Source organism: Pollicipes pollicipes, unplaced genomic scaffold, assembly GCF_011947565.3.
Source record: "Pollicipes pollicipes isolate AB1234 unplaced genomic scaffold, Ppol_2.1 Scaffold_7231;HRSCAF=8579_pilon_pilon_pilon, whole genome shotgun sequence".
NCBI classification, from domain to species: domain Eukaryota; kingdom Metazoa; phylum Arthropoda; class Thecostraca; order Pollicipedomorpha; family Pollicipedidae; genus Pollicipes; species Pollicipes pollicipes.
The window spans coordinates 38,997,975-39,014,043 of record NW_023597034.1 but is presented as its reverse complement, the minus strand read 5'-3'; the positions used below and the strand labels follow the sequence as shown (position 1 = coordinate 39,014,043).

Below are 16,069 nucleotides of genomic sequence, written 5' to 3'. Positions count from 1 at the left end.
ACACATGGCCCCGTCAACAACAGCGTCACGTCTAAAAAGCCTATATCACCGTGAAAAGGTCGTCTGCGGTCAGATGAGGCGTCCCCAATGCCCGTCGTCCCTGAACAGCTGACAGGCGCGCCTCGGCGCGTGGCGACGGCACCGGCGCCGCCGCGCCGCCGCCGCGCCGCGCCGCTCACCGCCGCCGCGACTCCCGGCCCGCCGGCCGCCGCGGCGCTGTGTCGCCCCTGGCTGCCGCCGCCGGCGACGCCGCGCTCGGCGGCGCTCCTCCGCAGGGCGCCCGGGCGCGCGGCCGTCGGCGCCGGCGCTATTTGAGCATGACCAGCTTGCCGCGGTTGGTGCCGTACACGAGGCCGGCGCCGGGCGTCGGCAGCCACCGGATGCAGTTGATCGACACGTTGCGGCTGCGGGCGGAGGCGGCGCGGTCAGACGCCCGCTCCAGTCACCGTCCCGGTCACGCCAGCCACGGGGAGACGAGCCGAGCGACACGGGCGGCGCGGCAGACGTCCGCCGCCTCGGGGCAGAGGAGCCCGCCGCCCCCAACGAGCCTGCCGCTACGTTATGATGGCCGTGAGGCGACAATGACTTGGCATTTCTTTTTGTTGTTGGTAGACTGCGCTGACGTCATCAGCTGGGAGGTCACGCTTAATTTGTCAGTCTTAAGTTGCTGTTTCACAATCCATGTCCGTGAATTAGTCGCTAGTATAGTGGGCTTTCACAATGGCTGAGTCAGACGAACAAGAGTCGTTGCCAGCTAAGCTAATTTCAAAACCAGAACGTTTCCATCATGAGAACGTCACCGAGCTGCGGTACCTCTTCGCCACCGACCACATCAAACGATAAATGCACCCTTGAACAGAACTAACGACCACATCACCGACAAATCATCTGCGTCCCGCTAGGCCTAGGTCCACCAAACTGCGCGCCGCCAGTGGAGCGACCGCTGCGACCGAGCAGCGGCCGTCGACTCACCTCAGCATCTCGCCGCTGTTGAACTGCAGGTCCTTGATGAGCGCCAGCTGGTCGCTGCTGTCGTCCAGCCGGTAGATCTGCGCCATCAGCTGCGGCGGAGACACCCTGAGCGTGCGAGGCCTCGCACGCCGCCGCGGCGCGTCCACTCATGCACGGCGCCGCATATCTCATAACGATCTAGGACGGCAGTCAACATTAGGAAGGAAATCTATTTGATACCATTTGCAAGACATAGCGCTTAACCAAACAGTTGCTATAGTACGGCGGTGAGATGTGACGCACTCGATCCCCGGAACAAGGATGAGAACGCAACTAAACCTCCTGGGCAGAAGTTGTCCATGCGCGCCACTGCACCTTCTCGCGCCTAGTCTCACCTGTGCTTCGGCGGGCGGGTAGAGCGGTGACACGAGGTCTAACCTGGGTCCCGGCGGACAGTGTGACGGCAGGGTGCGTATACCACGCGGTCTCACCTGGGTCTCGGCGGGCAGTATGACGGTAGGGTGCGTATACCATGCGGTCTCACCTGGGTCTGGGGCAGTGTGACGGTAGGGCATCTGACACAGCGTCTAACCTGGGCTTCGGCGAGCAGTATGACGGTATGGTGCGTATACCATGCGGTCTCACCTGGGTCTCGGCGGACAGTGTGACGGTAGGGTGTGTATACCATGCGGTCTCGCCTAGGTCTCGGCGGACAATGTGACGGTAGGGCGTGTGACACGCGGTCTAACCTGGGTCTCGGCGGGCAGTGTGACGGTAGGGCGCATACCATGCGGTCTTACCTGGGTCTCGGCGGGCAGCGTGACGGCGCGGCGGGCAGGCAGACCCACCACCAGGTGACGCCCACGCGGAGACAGGCTGACCGAGATGGTGTTGCTGCTGAGCGATACGCGGCTCAGCAGCCGGCCCAGCTGGCCCGCCTCCAGGCTGTACACACCTGGCGACAGCCCAACACAGCAGCCCGTCACACACCGACTCCAGGGCGGCACCGGACCCGCGGAGAACACTACTGCGAACATAACACGCCTCAGCTCCTTGGTTTTGGCGTTATGAATTCTTCAGCTGAGCCATGGGAGGGGTGGTGGTACGCCCATGCGACGGCCATGAGGAGGTCACGACGCACCGAGATGGCCACTGAGAGGCCACCGAGCGCTCACACACAGCCGTGTAGAGTCACAGTACACACTCAGACGGCCACGGAGGGACCGCGGTACACTCACAGATGGTCATAGACAGGTCACGGTTCACTCATAGATAGTCGGAGACCACAGCACACTCTCCGATGGTCACGAAACGGTCACAGTACACGCAACAGATGGACATAGAGGGGTTTTGGTACACTTAGGGACTACAGCACGCCCACAGACGGTCACGGACGGGCCCCAGCGCACTCACAGACGGCCATGGAGGGGTGCGACTCGGGCACGATGGCTGCCAGGCGGCGGCCGTCCTGGGAGATGTCCACAGTGGCGTCGTTGTGCACCTTGCACCGGCTGCAGACCAGGTTCCGCCGCTCTGCCGGTGGACGGAGGACCGGTGGCCGGTGACCGGTCGGGCAGGCGCGCGCCGCCAGCGCCTCACACGGCACCGCTGGCCCCCTCACCGGCCACGAGGTGTGAGCCTGCAGTGCAGAAGGCACCACGTGGCGCGCCAGGCACAGCCGGAGCGGCTTAGCGCGTGCGCTGCCAATCCGCGGCACAGTGGAGAGCTGAGGACACAGTGGACAGGTGCGGATGTGGACAGGTACGGATGTGGACAAGTACGGATGTGGACAGATGCGGCTGTGGACAGGTACGTCTGTGGACAGGTGCGGCTGTGGACAGGTGCGGCTGTGGACAGGTACGTCTGTGGACAGGTACGTATGTGGACAGGTGCGGCTGCGGACACGTTCAGACGTGGACAGGTACGGATGTGGATAGGTACGGTTGTAGACAGACACGGGTGTATGTCGGATCTGAGAAGTGCGGATGTTTGTCAGGACTAGCAGGAGCGCATGTTTGTCGCAGCTGACAGGTGCGAATGCTTGTTAGGACTCCCGCAGTAGGTAGCATGTCAAAAGCAAGGACAGATAACTCTGCGAACAGCAAAACGCGGGGAAGACGCATTCCAACAATCATCTATCAAAGCTCCCCTGGCTGCACCATTTCCGTGATCCATGCTCTGAATATTACAGCATGTCATGTTATGAACAGTATCTTTTCCAATGACGTGTCTTAACAGAAACGTTTCATATTTATGGGAACGGTGAATAACAGTTGTATATTGTGGTACACAAGGACTTTATCATTTCAGTTTGCTAATGCCTAAAACGTCCGAGTTGTTGAATTCCAATGGCATCCATGTATCAGAGTATTTCAGAGCGCACCGCGCAGAAAACTTCAGTGATTCGCCATCACGAACGTCAACATCAACAGCCAGCGAGCCGGCCGCCACCCATCTCTGCCCAGCTCCAAATTAGCTGAATGCAACCTCATACGGGGCACGACGCACGGAGGCTAACTATTTCGCCCCGTCCAATTGTGATGCTTCAACCACTCTTTGGTAAAAACGATCAAAATAACCTCGTCAGCGTTCTCTGTTTGACAATGTGCACACTTTTTTAGAGGCCCGTTTCAGACGAAACCCCCCTCCCAAATGCCTCAAAACCCCCGACCGGGCGGCGGCCGCCGCTGACTGCCAGGACCGCTGACCGCTGGCCGCCGCCCCACACCAGGAGGCTCCCCCTCACCGTCGGTCATGTCGGGGATCTGCTGCGCCGAGAAGTCCCAGGCCTGCAGCCGGTGACTGACGCACGGGTAGCCGATCACCTGCATCAGGCTGTCGTAGCCAGCCAGCGACTCCATCGGCGGCTGGTCACTGCAACACGGCACCGCCCGCCGCTCAGCAGCCGCCAGGCGTCTAACCGACCGCCGCCGCCGCTGCACGGCTCCAACGGCGGCGGTCGACCGTGCCGACTCGAGCGGGGTGTCGGACCCACCACGGACTTAGGCAGGGGTGTCCAACCCGAGAGCGACACATCTCTCACGACCACGCTGTCTTACTTTACGCCGCATGGAACCGGCCAAGAGGACGACTCGCTCTCGCTCTCGCTCTCTCTCTCTCTCTCTCTCTCTCTCTCTCTCTCTCTCTCTCTCTCTCTCTCTCTCTCTCTCTCTCTCTCTCTCTCTCTCTCTCTCTCTCTCTCTCTCTCTCTCTCTCTCTCTCTCTCTCTCTCTCTCTCTCTCTCTCTCGCTCTCTCTCTCGCTCTCTCTCTCGCTCTCTCTCTCGCTCTCTCTCTCGCTCTCTCTCTCGCTCTCTCTCTCGCTCTCTCTCTCGCTCTCTCTCTCGCTCTCTCTCGCTCTCTCTCTCTCTCGCGCTCTCTCTCTCTCGCTCTCTCTCTCGCGCTCTCTCTCCCTCGCTCTCTCTCTCGCGCTCTCTCTCTCTCGCGCTCTCTCTCTCTCGCGCTCTCTCTCTCGCGCTCTCTCTCTCGCTCTCTCTCTCTCTCGCGCTCTCTCTCTCGCGCTCTCTCTCTCTCTCTCGCGCTCTCTCTCTCTCTCGCGCTCTCTCTCTCTCGCGCTTCTCTCTCTCTCGCGCTTCTCTCTCTCTCGCACTCTCGCACTCTCGCACTCTCGCACTCTCGCGCGCTCGCACTCTCGCGCGCTCGCGCGCTCGCACGCTCGCACGCTCGCACGGAAGCACGCACGCAAGCACGCACGCAAGCAAGCACGCACGCACGCACGCAAGCACGTACGTACGCACGTACGTACGCACGTACGCACGCACGCACGCACCGCTTCCATAACCGGGACGTCCCCCGCAGGTCATGCGGGGTGCCATCAGAGCCGCCGCGGGCCGCGCCCGAGCGCCGACACTCACCCGAACACCTCGGCGCCGCCGGCCACGCCCAGGTTGGCCGAGCTCGGGTTCCAGCCGCCGAACAGGCCGCCGTACGGCCGCAGCCGGTAGTAGGTGGGCGGCGGCGGCAGCGCCGGCGGCAGCTCGGCGTCCAGCGGTGGGTAGCGCCCCAGGTCGGCGAACTCGGCCAGGCTCGCCCACGAGCTGGCGCGCTCGGGGCGCGCGCGCGGCGGCTGCGACTCGGGCGGCGCCACGACGGTGGGCGTGGCGGCCGGCGGCGGGCCCGTCACCTCGATGCGCGGCGCGCCGCGCGCCGGCACCGGCGCCGGCGCCGGCTCGCCGTCGGACCAGCGCAGCGCGGCCGAGAGAAACGGATCGGCGTCAGAGCGGAGCGGGCCCGACCGCGGCGAGCTCGGCTCGGTGGCCAGCTGGCCGGCCAGCCGCTGCCAGGCGCGGTGGTGGGCGCCGGCGCCGGCCGCCGCCGCCCGCCGCTGGCGCCGGGTCCGAGTCGCGCTGCTCCACCACGCGCGCCGCGTCCAGCAGCAGGCCGAGCCGGTGGCCGGCGGCCGACGGCTCCGCCTCGCGCCGGCCGGACGCGTTCGCCTGGCGCCGCGTGCGCCGCCGCCACTCGAGGAAGTCGGCCAGCAGCATGCGGTTGCGGCTGCGCCGGAAGCCGGGCCGCTGCCGGTCCGACTCGGGCGAGCCGGGCCGCGACGACCGCAGCCAGTCGGCGGCCAAACTGCGGCCCGGCGCGGCCTCCTCGCCGTCCGCCGGCTCCCGCTCCGAATCCGGCTCTGGCTCCGGCTCCCGCTCCTGGTCCGGCTCCGGGTCCGGCTCCGGGTCCGGGTCCGCGTCTGGGTCCGCCGCCTCGGCCGGGCGGCCCGGCCACGAGATGGTGCCGAAGTCGGGCAGGTACGGCAGCCGCCTCCGCCCGTACCTGGCCGGCGCAGCGGCGGTTGCGTCACGCGGGACCGGCGACGGGACGGTCACCACCGAGCGACACGGCCAGTTGTCAGAGGCAAAACTTTGCGGAAAACAGTGCGTACCCAGCTAGTAACAAACAGCAAAAGCGAATGTGGTTTACGTTTTACTAGTGTGCACCCATAAACATTGATCGAACGCTCTCCACCGGCCTTTGTTGGCGAAAAATGTACAACAGCCTAATTACCAACACCCTTTAGCAGCCTGCTTCCGCCACAGGCGTCCCGCTCGGAAGAAGCGCAAGGCGTTCATCGCGGACAGTGCCCACGGCCGACAAACAAACGCAACGGTCCGCCGACCACTCACGGATTCCAGAAGTCGCGGCCAGGCAGGCGACCGCGCACACGCATGAAGCCGGAAGACGACGGCGATGGCGACGGCGACGAGTAGAGGGACGACGGCAGGAAGGCGGGTGGCGCGGCGGCCGCGGCGGCCGAAGACGGCGCCGAAGACGGTGTCGGCGCCGGAGCCGGCGCGGGAACCGGGGCCGGGACGGGCGCCGGAACCGGCGGCGGCCGAGTCGGTGAGCCGGCCGGCTCGCTCCGCGACGGGCCCGGCTGTGGCCAGTCCGGCGGCCGAGGCGCGCGCGACGTCCCGGCGCCGGCCGGCGGCGCGCGCCCGCCACACTGCCGGCAGCCGGGCGCGGCGGGCGGAGGCGCCGGCGCCGGCGCCGGCTGCCGCTGGCGAAGCTGCTCCACCGTCAGCGGCTCAGAGCCGGACAGCTGGCGCAGCATCAGCCGCACCTGGCGCTCGGCCGTCACCACCTGCTGCTGCGTCTGGCGCGTCAGCTGGTTGCAGCGCGCCAGCGAGTGCTGCAGCCGGTACACGGCGCAGCGCAAGCTCGAGTGGTTCTGGCGGCCAGAGGCGGCCGCGTCAGGACCGGGCGGAGGTCACCGCGCACCGCACGGGGCACGACCCAGCACCGCACGCCTCCTGGCAGACCGAAGCGGCTGTGCAACACGTGTACAACGCCAGCAACCGCCTCTCACAGCCACCTCACACAGCCACCGTTCAACATAGACACTGCCAGGCGGCAAGCAGCCACCACGCGACAGCAGACCACTACACAGACGGTCGGCCCCGACACTCCACACACAGCATGGGCAGGCAGCTCGGCACTACAGCCCGGCCCCACAGCGGCGCCGTGCGCCGAGCACTCACCCGGGACAGCCTGCTGGCGGAGCGGGCGTGGGGACGACGCAGCGAGAAGTGCGGTGGCAGCGGCCGCGTGCGACTGGAGCCGGCACCGACACCTGGCGGCCGACGCCCAAACTTGTCATTCCGGACGGGGCCGTCAAAAGGACCGCACGGGAGCGGGCAGCGTCGTAGGGGCCATGGCTCGCGGGTACTGCTCCCAAAAGCTACATCCAAACAAAATCGTTGGCTTGTCCAATCCAAACACCGTTGGCTTGCGGCAAATCTTTCACTGAAAATAAGCTAAGCCACTGGGAAAGACGCTGTTTCACAGCAGCCAAGCTACTCCACCTCCGGAGGGGCGAGCTTCGCCCCAAGAAAGCGTGCACCAGCCGCCGGACAACAACAATCAGGCAGCAGCTTCCGCACAGACAGCGGTCTGAGTTCAGCGAGGCCCGCTGAACTCCGACCCCAGGCTCGCTCCGCACACGCCGCGTCCGTCCGCGGCGCCGAGCGCGCGACCCGGCGGAGCGCCGGCGGCGTCACCTACCGTCCAGGCCGCCGTCATCCGAGGTGTCGTGAGGGCCGGCCGTGTCGGGCGGCGAGTCCGAGTCGGCGCCGTCCTCCGACGAGCGGTGCACCCTGCCGGACGGCGCGAGCGGTGACGCTCCGGGGACGCACCGCGCGGGGATCCGGCCGACGCCGCCCAACCGTTGGCGGGTGACCGTGACCGCAGTGCCGCGAACATTAGAGAGAGCATGTCCTTCTAGGCGTGATACCCCGTCGAAAATTCATGCCGTGCTCACGCCATATAGCCTTAAAGGGCATCTTGAGAGCGACGCCGACAGTGACATCTCACATATATCCTCGCCAGTCACCATGCACCGTAAATCGTTACAAAGCGTGCCAAACGCACGCCTAAAACCGGCAGCACTGACGGCCCACCGCACGTGCGCCGGCCCCTGGCCCGCATCGGTAATGATCCCGCCACCTCGTCAGCGGGGCATTTGGCGAGCAGCGACAGGGGAGTGGGGCTGACGAGCGGGGGCGACGGCAGGGCAGGGGCGGGGGAGGGCCGGGGCCGGGTGGCCGGGTGGCCGGGTACCGGCGGCGGTGAGCGCCGTCCGTTACCTGGGCGCGGCTCGGGAGCGGAGCCGCGCGCCGCGCCTCAGCACCGACCGCCGGGAGAGGGCCGGCGCCGGCTCGACGGCCGGCACCTCCGGCAGCCGCTGCAGCGAGGCGTACAGCGCGCGGATCTGCTCCTGCAGCGAGCCCAGCATGCCGCGGATGCTCTGCAGCTGCGACACGTAGCTGGCCTGCTGGCGACCCAGCTCCACGCGGAAACCTGCAGCACACGCGCCGTCGCCGTCAGCGCCGACCGCGGACACGCCCGGACAGACGGGATCCAGCCGCTTCACACTCACACTCTCCCCGCTCTGTGCCCTCCTCTCTCCCTCTCTCTTCACATCCATATGCTCCTGCTTTTTCTCACTCATCTCTCTATCTCCAGCCGCTTCACACTCACACTCTCCCCGCTCTGTGCCCTCCTCTCTCCCTCTCTCTTCACATCCATCCCCTCCTGCCTTCTCTCACTCATCTCTCTATCTCTTTAACCACCTGCCTTTTCTTTCGCCCCCTCCACCTCCCCAACGGCGATATCCATCTCCCGCCCTTCCTCCCAACGCCTCGTCGGTCCCAACACCTGCTCTGTCGCCATTTCACCTGCACCACCCCTACATATTGGCCGCCCCTCCCTCCCGCTGCCGCCTCTCGCCGGCCCCGGCGCCGCACTCACCGGGTAGCGCGCTGCATGTTGGCCACGTGGGCGGTGATGGCGTCCAGCCGGGAGCGGAACTCTTCGCTGAGTCGGGCCGGCGGCGGCGGAGGAGGCGGCGGCTGCGCGGCCGGCTGGTCGGCGCCGGCGCCCCCCGGGCCCACGTCCCAGCCGGAAGTGTACGGTCGCCGGCGCACGGGCACCTCCCGCGGGTGGCCAGAGCCCGGCGGCGGCACCGGGTCGGCGCCCTGTCACCGGCGGCAGGCGCGGGCCCGGTCAGAGGCGGCGCGCGTACACAGAAGGGAGAGAGCACCGACCACACACAGCACGACACGCGGACTCGTGATCATAAACCAACCACCTGCTAACACTTTGAGCGTCACAATTAGCAAACAGTAAGAAACAGACAAGCAAACTCGCAATACACAGGCGGCCGTCACCCAGCGGCCTCCAGGGCATCGCCAGAGCCCGTTCATGTCAGTGCCCTGCATCCACCCCCGAGCCCTGTCACCACGCGGCCGGCCGAGCGCCCGGCCGCGTCCCTGGCCACTCACGTGCTCGGGCCGGCCGGCGCCCGGCTCGCCGTCCGGACCCATGTCCGCGATGATGTCGCTCAGCGAGTCCCATGACGCCGTGCGCCCCAGCTGAGCATCTCGCGCGAGTCGGCCTCCAGGTCGGCCATCAGGTCACTGGGCGCGGCGCCGGCGGCGGCCCGCGGCCGTCAACGCGGCCCGCGTACTGGCGCGCCAGCTCCAGCCCGGCGTGCGCCGCCGGCTCCAGGGGCGGCGGCGGCGGCGGTGGCGGGGGCGGCGGTGGCGGCGGAGGAGGCGGTGGCGGAGGTGGCGGCGTGTAGCGGGCCAGGCCCGGCTGCAGAAAGGCACGGGAGCGGCGTCAGGCGCCACTTAAATGAACACACACGCGCGCACAGGTGCCCGACTACACACCCCGGCGTTCGCCTGACGTCACAGACGGGCGGCAGCCCGGTTCCGAGCCGTCCCTCTAGTGCCAGAGCCCAGGTAGAAGAAACGGGCAGACAGGAACCGGCCGTGGAAAGTCCAGCAGACAGGCTTTTCACGGAGGCGTACGGACTAGGGAGAGGGGGGCGATGGATGGGTTGTAATACCACGCACACTCAGCCCGCATAAGTGCACGTGATTGTAATTGTGCACGCATGTTCCTTGTACCCTCCACATCCATAACCGTGCGTAGCGTCACAATTTTGCATACGACGTCCGAAACGACAATCATAAAACCCGTCCCCACCAGGCGGTATGGCGCGCGACACCAGCTTATCTCCCCTGCTGGCGGACCGCCGGCCGCTGTGGCAGCGGCTGGGCCGAGCGGCCCTCGGCCGCCTCACCTGTTTGAGGCCGGCCGGCCGGCCGCTGCGAGAGCAGCGACAGGTACTGCGCGTGCAGCTGGTCGTAGCGCCGCGTCAGGTGAGCGGTTTTGCACCGACTCGAGCGAACGGCGCGCCGTTGAGGCGGCCAGCGTCGTCTCGGCGGCGCCCAGCCGCCGCCGGCGCCCCCTCCGCCGACGCCGCCACTGTTGCTGATGGCCGTGATCAGCTTGTGGCCGAGCGGGTCGAACTTGACGTACCTGCGGCCGTGTTCGGGGGGGGGGGGGGGGGGGAGTCAGCGTCGCCGCTGGCGCCACGCCACAACACGAGCTGTGCGGCGGACGCGACCGGCCACCGGCCCCCCGCTCACACAGACGGCCTGGTGCGGCCTCGCTGCGCTGCCAGGCAGTGGGCAAGGCTTCTGGTTTCCAAACACCTAAAATAGTTGCTTTGGATGGCTTCTTCCTATGAGCGTATTGGATATTCGTTGCAAGCCTTCTCGACGGTCAATGACCATGAGATCAAATTATAGCATCAATTCGTTACCAACCGGTGCGTATTCCAGCGCCATTTCTTCGCAACTGATTCTGTTTTTGGCCACAACGGTTGACGCATTTTCAGTCTTCTTCGCCGCGCAACTAATTTAAGCCGCCGGCGTGGCGATCGATTTAGACGTCATCGCTGCGAAGGCCCACCCTTCCGGCCACCGACGCGCCAGCTTCCGAACTGGTAACCGTGTGCATTACACGCAAACCCGAGAGTTTCACACCAAACATACCAGAATGCATCCAGCTGGAAATAATCGTTCCCTACCGAAAACGGTCATGCGCTACCCCCAGCGCAATTCGTGTGCAATTCTTCCCGATCTGCGCAGTCATGCTGCACATGGGTGGGCAGGCGAGAACATCGCCGACCACACGCGTGGGCGTGTGGCTCGCCTCTCAGCTCTGGTTCGAGCCTTTGAACGCCGCACCGCACACTCCTGGCTGCCGCTCCAAGCGCTACCGCTGTGCAACAGCGCGCCTCTCTCCTGACCAGCCTGAGGCCGCCCCTCCCCCGGTCAGCCCACACGCCCCCCCGTTCAGGACTGACCTGAGTCGCTCCTTGGCGCGCAGCGTGCTGCACTGCACGAACGGCTCGGTGCTCTGCCAGTTCCAGAAGTACAGGTTGATTGCCGGTTGGCGATGACCAGCACGTGGTCCACCGGGTGGAAGGCGAGCGAGGCGATCACGTGCGTGGCGTCCGCCTGCCAGCGCTCGCTGCCGCCCTGCGGACCCGGCGCAGAGGGGCCGACGCGTCACGCACGGCGCGCGGAGACGACAGCCCCGTGTGGGGGGCCCGCTGCTGGCGCCGCCACACACCCGGCCGCCACGCCGAGCTCAGCCCGTAGTCAGGGGCAGGAGCGTGCAAATGAACACATGGTATAGGCGCAGTTGGCTGGCAAACGATTCCTGTATCTGTTGCTGCCCAGCCTGGACAATTCACCAACATTTACATTCCTCTAGTTTATTGAATCGCTAGGTTACTTTCACGCTTATTTTAACGATAACAATGTCTACCTGACTATAATCCTACTGGGATCTGGAAAGCTCCCTCAGGTTTTCCAGCTGTAGGTTCTGAGCCGTTTGCAGTGCAGCGCCAGAGACTGGTGACCTCCATTAGCCCCTTAGGACGTACATGACGAAACTTAGGACCACCACTCAGCCCTCGCTCGACCCACGTCTCTCCCCCGCCGGCCGTCGACTCACGTGCAGGTCCCAGACGCGAACCTGTCCGCCCAGGCAGCCGGACGCGATCAGCTGGCTGTTGGTGGGGTGGAACGCCACACACCAGGGGCTGCGCGGATGGCCGCGCAGCGTGTTGAGCAGCGCGCCGCTCTCCATGTCCGTCACGTATATGTTGTGGTCACCGTGCGTGGAGGCGATCCCGGCTGCTGGCGGACGGGAGGCAGCGGTGAGACGGCGGTGAGAGGGCGGTGAGAGGGCGGCGAGACGGTGGTGAGAAGGCGGCGAGACGGTGGTGAGCAGGTGGCGAGACGACGGTGAGAAGGTGACGAGAAGGCCGTGAGAGGTGGTGAGACGGCCGCACGCCGCCCTTCCAAGAGGAGCTAAAGCGGGCAACGAGCGGTGAGAGGACCAGCGGACGGGAAGCGACGGCGCGTGGAGCAGGTTCTTGTCTGAGTGTGCTCTGATGAAGTTGGCTGAGGGCTCAGATGTGACAAAGCAGCGCACGCTGCCTGGGCGGAGGCGGCCGGGTCGAGGCTGGGAGCACTGGCGGTGTACACCGAAAAGCACGAGCGTTACACCGGCAGGCAGCAACGCACCCCTGTCTTGCGTGCCTCCTGTCGTGGCGCATCAGTGCAAGCACAGTCACTGCGCCTTTTCCGCGTCGGAGGTTCTCGGACAAACAGTGGGATCACCGAGAACACAGTACGGACCGAGATCGCGTCCTTGGCGCTGCAGAGCCATCAGGAAAGGTCAATCTACACGAAACGAAAATAACTATAAAAGAAACAGAAAAAACTCATACAAAACGTAACAAAAGAATGGGGCACAGACGGATTCGTGTCACCGCGCTTATAAGTCACGTACCGGTGACACTGTGCAGTGACAAGCGATCACGCGAGCTCACACTCTGGCATGTGTTTACCCTCAACGGCGTACGACAAATTGGTCGCCATCGCTGTGTAAGCGTCACACATTCCCCGTTCTCCTTCGTCGCACTCACCACTTCCTCGGTATCCAAACACCGAGGCGCATCGACACTCATGCACATACTAGCACCACTATGCGTAACACGAACGGTCCGTGCTTAATCTTGAGGATCCCGACTGCTCGGCTTAGTAGTGGTCCCAGAAACAAACCTGCATAACCACGGAAACAAACGAAGTACCTCGGCTAAGCTGTTGTTACGTCCCCCAGTCTTGCAGCCTTCAAGCTGCGCTCACGAGACCCGCGCCTCATCCCGCCCGAGCAGAGTCTCTTCCAACCCACCTCAACCATCCACTTAAAGTACGCACATGCGCCACTCTGTACACAGGCTGCTCCTACTGGCTCCAAACACAGAGCACGACCTGGGGCAGACTCCGATCCCGCCCCACGGACAGATGGCTTAAACCCCGAATCAATTCCGACGACGCCCATCGCGGTGGCGACGGCTTAAGGAAGCATAATAATTCCTAGGTTTCTTAAAACCTGCTAGAGCATCGCATTCACTGTACTCAACTATTAAGGTGTGACTACATATATATATATATATATATATATATATATATATATATATATTGTTGCTTAAATTTGTCAACTTATCAATGATTCCCACCCTTTGACAACTTGACTGCATCCCTAAATCATAAGTTTTCAGAAGAATCAACTTTACCCTCCTTGAACCAAAGTTCCGCTGACTCCAGGGGCGACTCCAACACCATCCGGCGTCATGCACATGTCGTTCGCCACGTGGTCCTGAGCCTGTCCTTGTCCCCTGCCCCTGCTGGCCGCTGGATGTGCCCGGCTCTCGTCCCCAGCACTCACCCGTCACCACTAAACGCCATCAGGAAGGTGGACTTGGCGCTGGCCGGGATCTGGCAGGGCTGAAAGGGGGCGGCGCCGGCCGGTCAGCGGCGCTGCTGTCTCCAACGCCAGAGCTCAGGACAGCTCATCTACCCAACAGGCACACAGCCTAACGATCGAGTAGGTCCGCGACATGGCAATGCCCTTAACATTAAGCAACCAACAGCCGCCTACGGACACGACAATGTGGCGTTCTGCAAGGCGATCTTGGCATTAAATACGAGAGATCAATGTGGTGGCAATAATTGCAAACCACTCGATGGTGTGAGCAGTTCAAGAACAACTGCTGATTAAAGTTCCCTTGATGCTTCACATGTGGTGTGGGGTTCAGCCAATGGCCACAACTGATAAACCTATATGTCTCTGCATTGGACTAGAACCACTCATTGGCTGTTTCAGACAAAGGCACTTGTCTGTATAAACAAGAATTGGGTTCTTACCTTATTTTACAAAAAAATACAGTTGCCTAATGCATCACAAACCACTCGTTTTGATCACACAATTCTGAGACACGAACACAGCTTATTTTGTTCAAAAGAATACTACGTCCGTAAAGCAGCATGAGACGGACCACAGCGCGCCGCCATCACTCCCAGCAGTGCATCACAAGAGCGCACGCGCGCGCCGGCTTCACGTGCGCACCTTCTCCTGCAGCGGCTGGGTGACCAGCTTGTCCTCGTGCGCGTCGAGCAGGCGCCGCTCGGGCGGCGGCGGCGCCGCGGCTGGCCACCGCCCAGCGCCCGATCACTGATGGCCTGCGGGAGGGGGGCGGCCGGCGCGGCCGGCGCGGCCGGCTCGGCCCGCTTCTCGTCGGCCAGGTGGCCCTGCAGCAGCGACATGGCTCGGCTCGCCGGCCGCCGCCGGGACTCGGGCCGGCGGTCACGGGCGGCGCTCCACCCGCACCTGGCCTTGTGACGTTCGCTCGCTGTGATCACGTGCTGTTGTGATCAGGTGCATCAGCTGTGGAGAAGGACAAATGTGTCATGTGTGTGTCAAGTGTGTCATGTGGATCGCCAGAGCCCGACTTTCAATTCGAATTTGAGCATTGCCTGAACCTGCATGCCTATTGCAGGTACAGGATAACAATAACAGTGGAGAAGGAACTCAGAAGTTGTAAAACACACTGAACGAGTGTGCACCACACATACTACAAGTGTGCCAAATCATACCACCTGTCAAGTAAACATTGTAAAATAGGTCCCAATTGGAACTTTTGAAATGTGAACTATATTTTTGCATATCTCTTATTTAACAAAGGAGGCCTGTTTCCATGAACACAGAATGGAACTTCATGAGAGCAGACCACAGGCAAAAGACTGTCCCTTGATGGGAAAACATGTGACATGAGTAGCTAATTCAATTTTGTATGTTCTGTTTCAATGCTAAACAGCTCCCATTTGTCATCTAGATATTTTGGTCCCCTTTGATCATAAACCCCAAAGCAAGTCATTTTTACTTGTAGACATGTGCTGGATCCCAAGGGTTGATCCAGAATATCATATGGATATATGCTGATGGAATCCTAGGATCTTCTTTGAGCTTCAGTCACAAGTATGCCTGCTTGCTTGTAAACAACTTACTTTCACATTTTTTAATTTTCTTCAGCTCTAAAAGCATCACACCAAATGACTTAAATTGCCTAGCTCAATTGATTACTAAAAATTCATCACAAATTTGATCATCCTTGCGACCTCACAATGCGCCCACAGCTGAAGCTGTATGACATCGCCTGCAACCACACCTCATCCAGGTAGGAAGGGCAGGCACCACAAGAATCAAAACTTGTACCACCAGTTTCTAAGATGTCCAGCTAAACCACTGCAACACCAAAGCCCTATGTACAAATTTGTGTTATGATTTGACAGTCACCAAATCACATGCACTATAGTGTCACCTTATAATGCATGCCATCTACACATCATGTGGCCCAACCTGAATAAACTTGCTTCCTCCCAGTGTAGACCAGATGATACTAGAATGTTCAGGGTCAAAGGCACCCAGACAAGCCCCATTTTTAATACTGCATGGTCAGGAACCAATATGCTCTAATGAGGCACTGCTTAGTTATATATACCCATCTTTCTACAATGCATACTTGATCAAAAAGCACTTTAAAAAGATTATCTAAACTCAAGCAAAGTTACAGAATTAGGTCAATCACATCATGCCCAGCACTCATGCACTATTTTGAAGTCAGATTCATCTCCTTTGTTTTCTACACCACATACTTGCACTTGTTATACTAGGGTTAAAGTTTGAATAAAATACTTTGGTGACAACTTATATTGTACATAACTTTACACTATAGCTAAATTAATAATGCTCTGTTTAGTTTTAAAAAATTGTCAATTGTTATCTCTTTCTGCAAGTCCTACATGTTGGGCCTAAACAAAAATGTCAGTATTGCATATCATAACTGAAACAACTGATCTTAACTATAACTAAACAGCAAAACAGACTCAACAAAAC

General features: G+C 61.8%; 2 protein-coding genes across 2 annotated transcripts; both read right to left on the bottom strand.

Moving 5' to 3' along the window:
- Window positions 1-275: 275 nt before the first annotated feature.
- LOC119109619 (activating molecule in BECN1-regulated autophagy protein 1) lies at window positions 276-4,967 on the bottom strand. The gene is made up of 6 exons (XM_037233323.1): window positions 4,825-4,967; window positions 3,698-3,825; window positions 2,365-2,484; window positions 1,752-1,906; window positions 973-1,061; window positions 276-404 (listed from the first exon to the last, which is right to left on the bottom strand). Exons 2-6 carry the CDS (start codon window positions 3,810-3,812, stop codon window positions 308-310), a joined length of 576 nt encoding a protein of 191 aa, XP_037089218.1. The 5' UTR covers window positions 3,813-3,825; window positions 4,825-4,967; the 3' UTR covers window positions 276-307.
- A 6,238-nt stretch (window positions 4,968-11,205) lies between these two features.
- LOC119110094 (activating molecule in BECN1-regulated autophagy protein 1-like) lies at window positions 11,206-14,661 on the bottom strand (the record flags this gene model as incomplete). Its single annotated transcript, XM_037233835.1, has 6 exons — window positions 14,656-14,661; window positions 14,243-14,299; window positions 13,562-13,620; window positions 12,623-12,630; window positions 11,780-11,964; window positions 11,206-11,298 (listed from the first exon to the last, which is right to left on the bottom strand). Coding segments are annotated over exons 1-6 (408 nt in total), but the record flags the coding sequence as incomplete, so codon positions are not given.
- Between the last annotated feature and the right edge of the window lie 1,408 nt (window positions 14,662-16,069).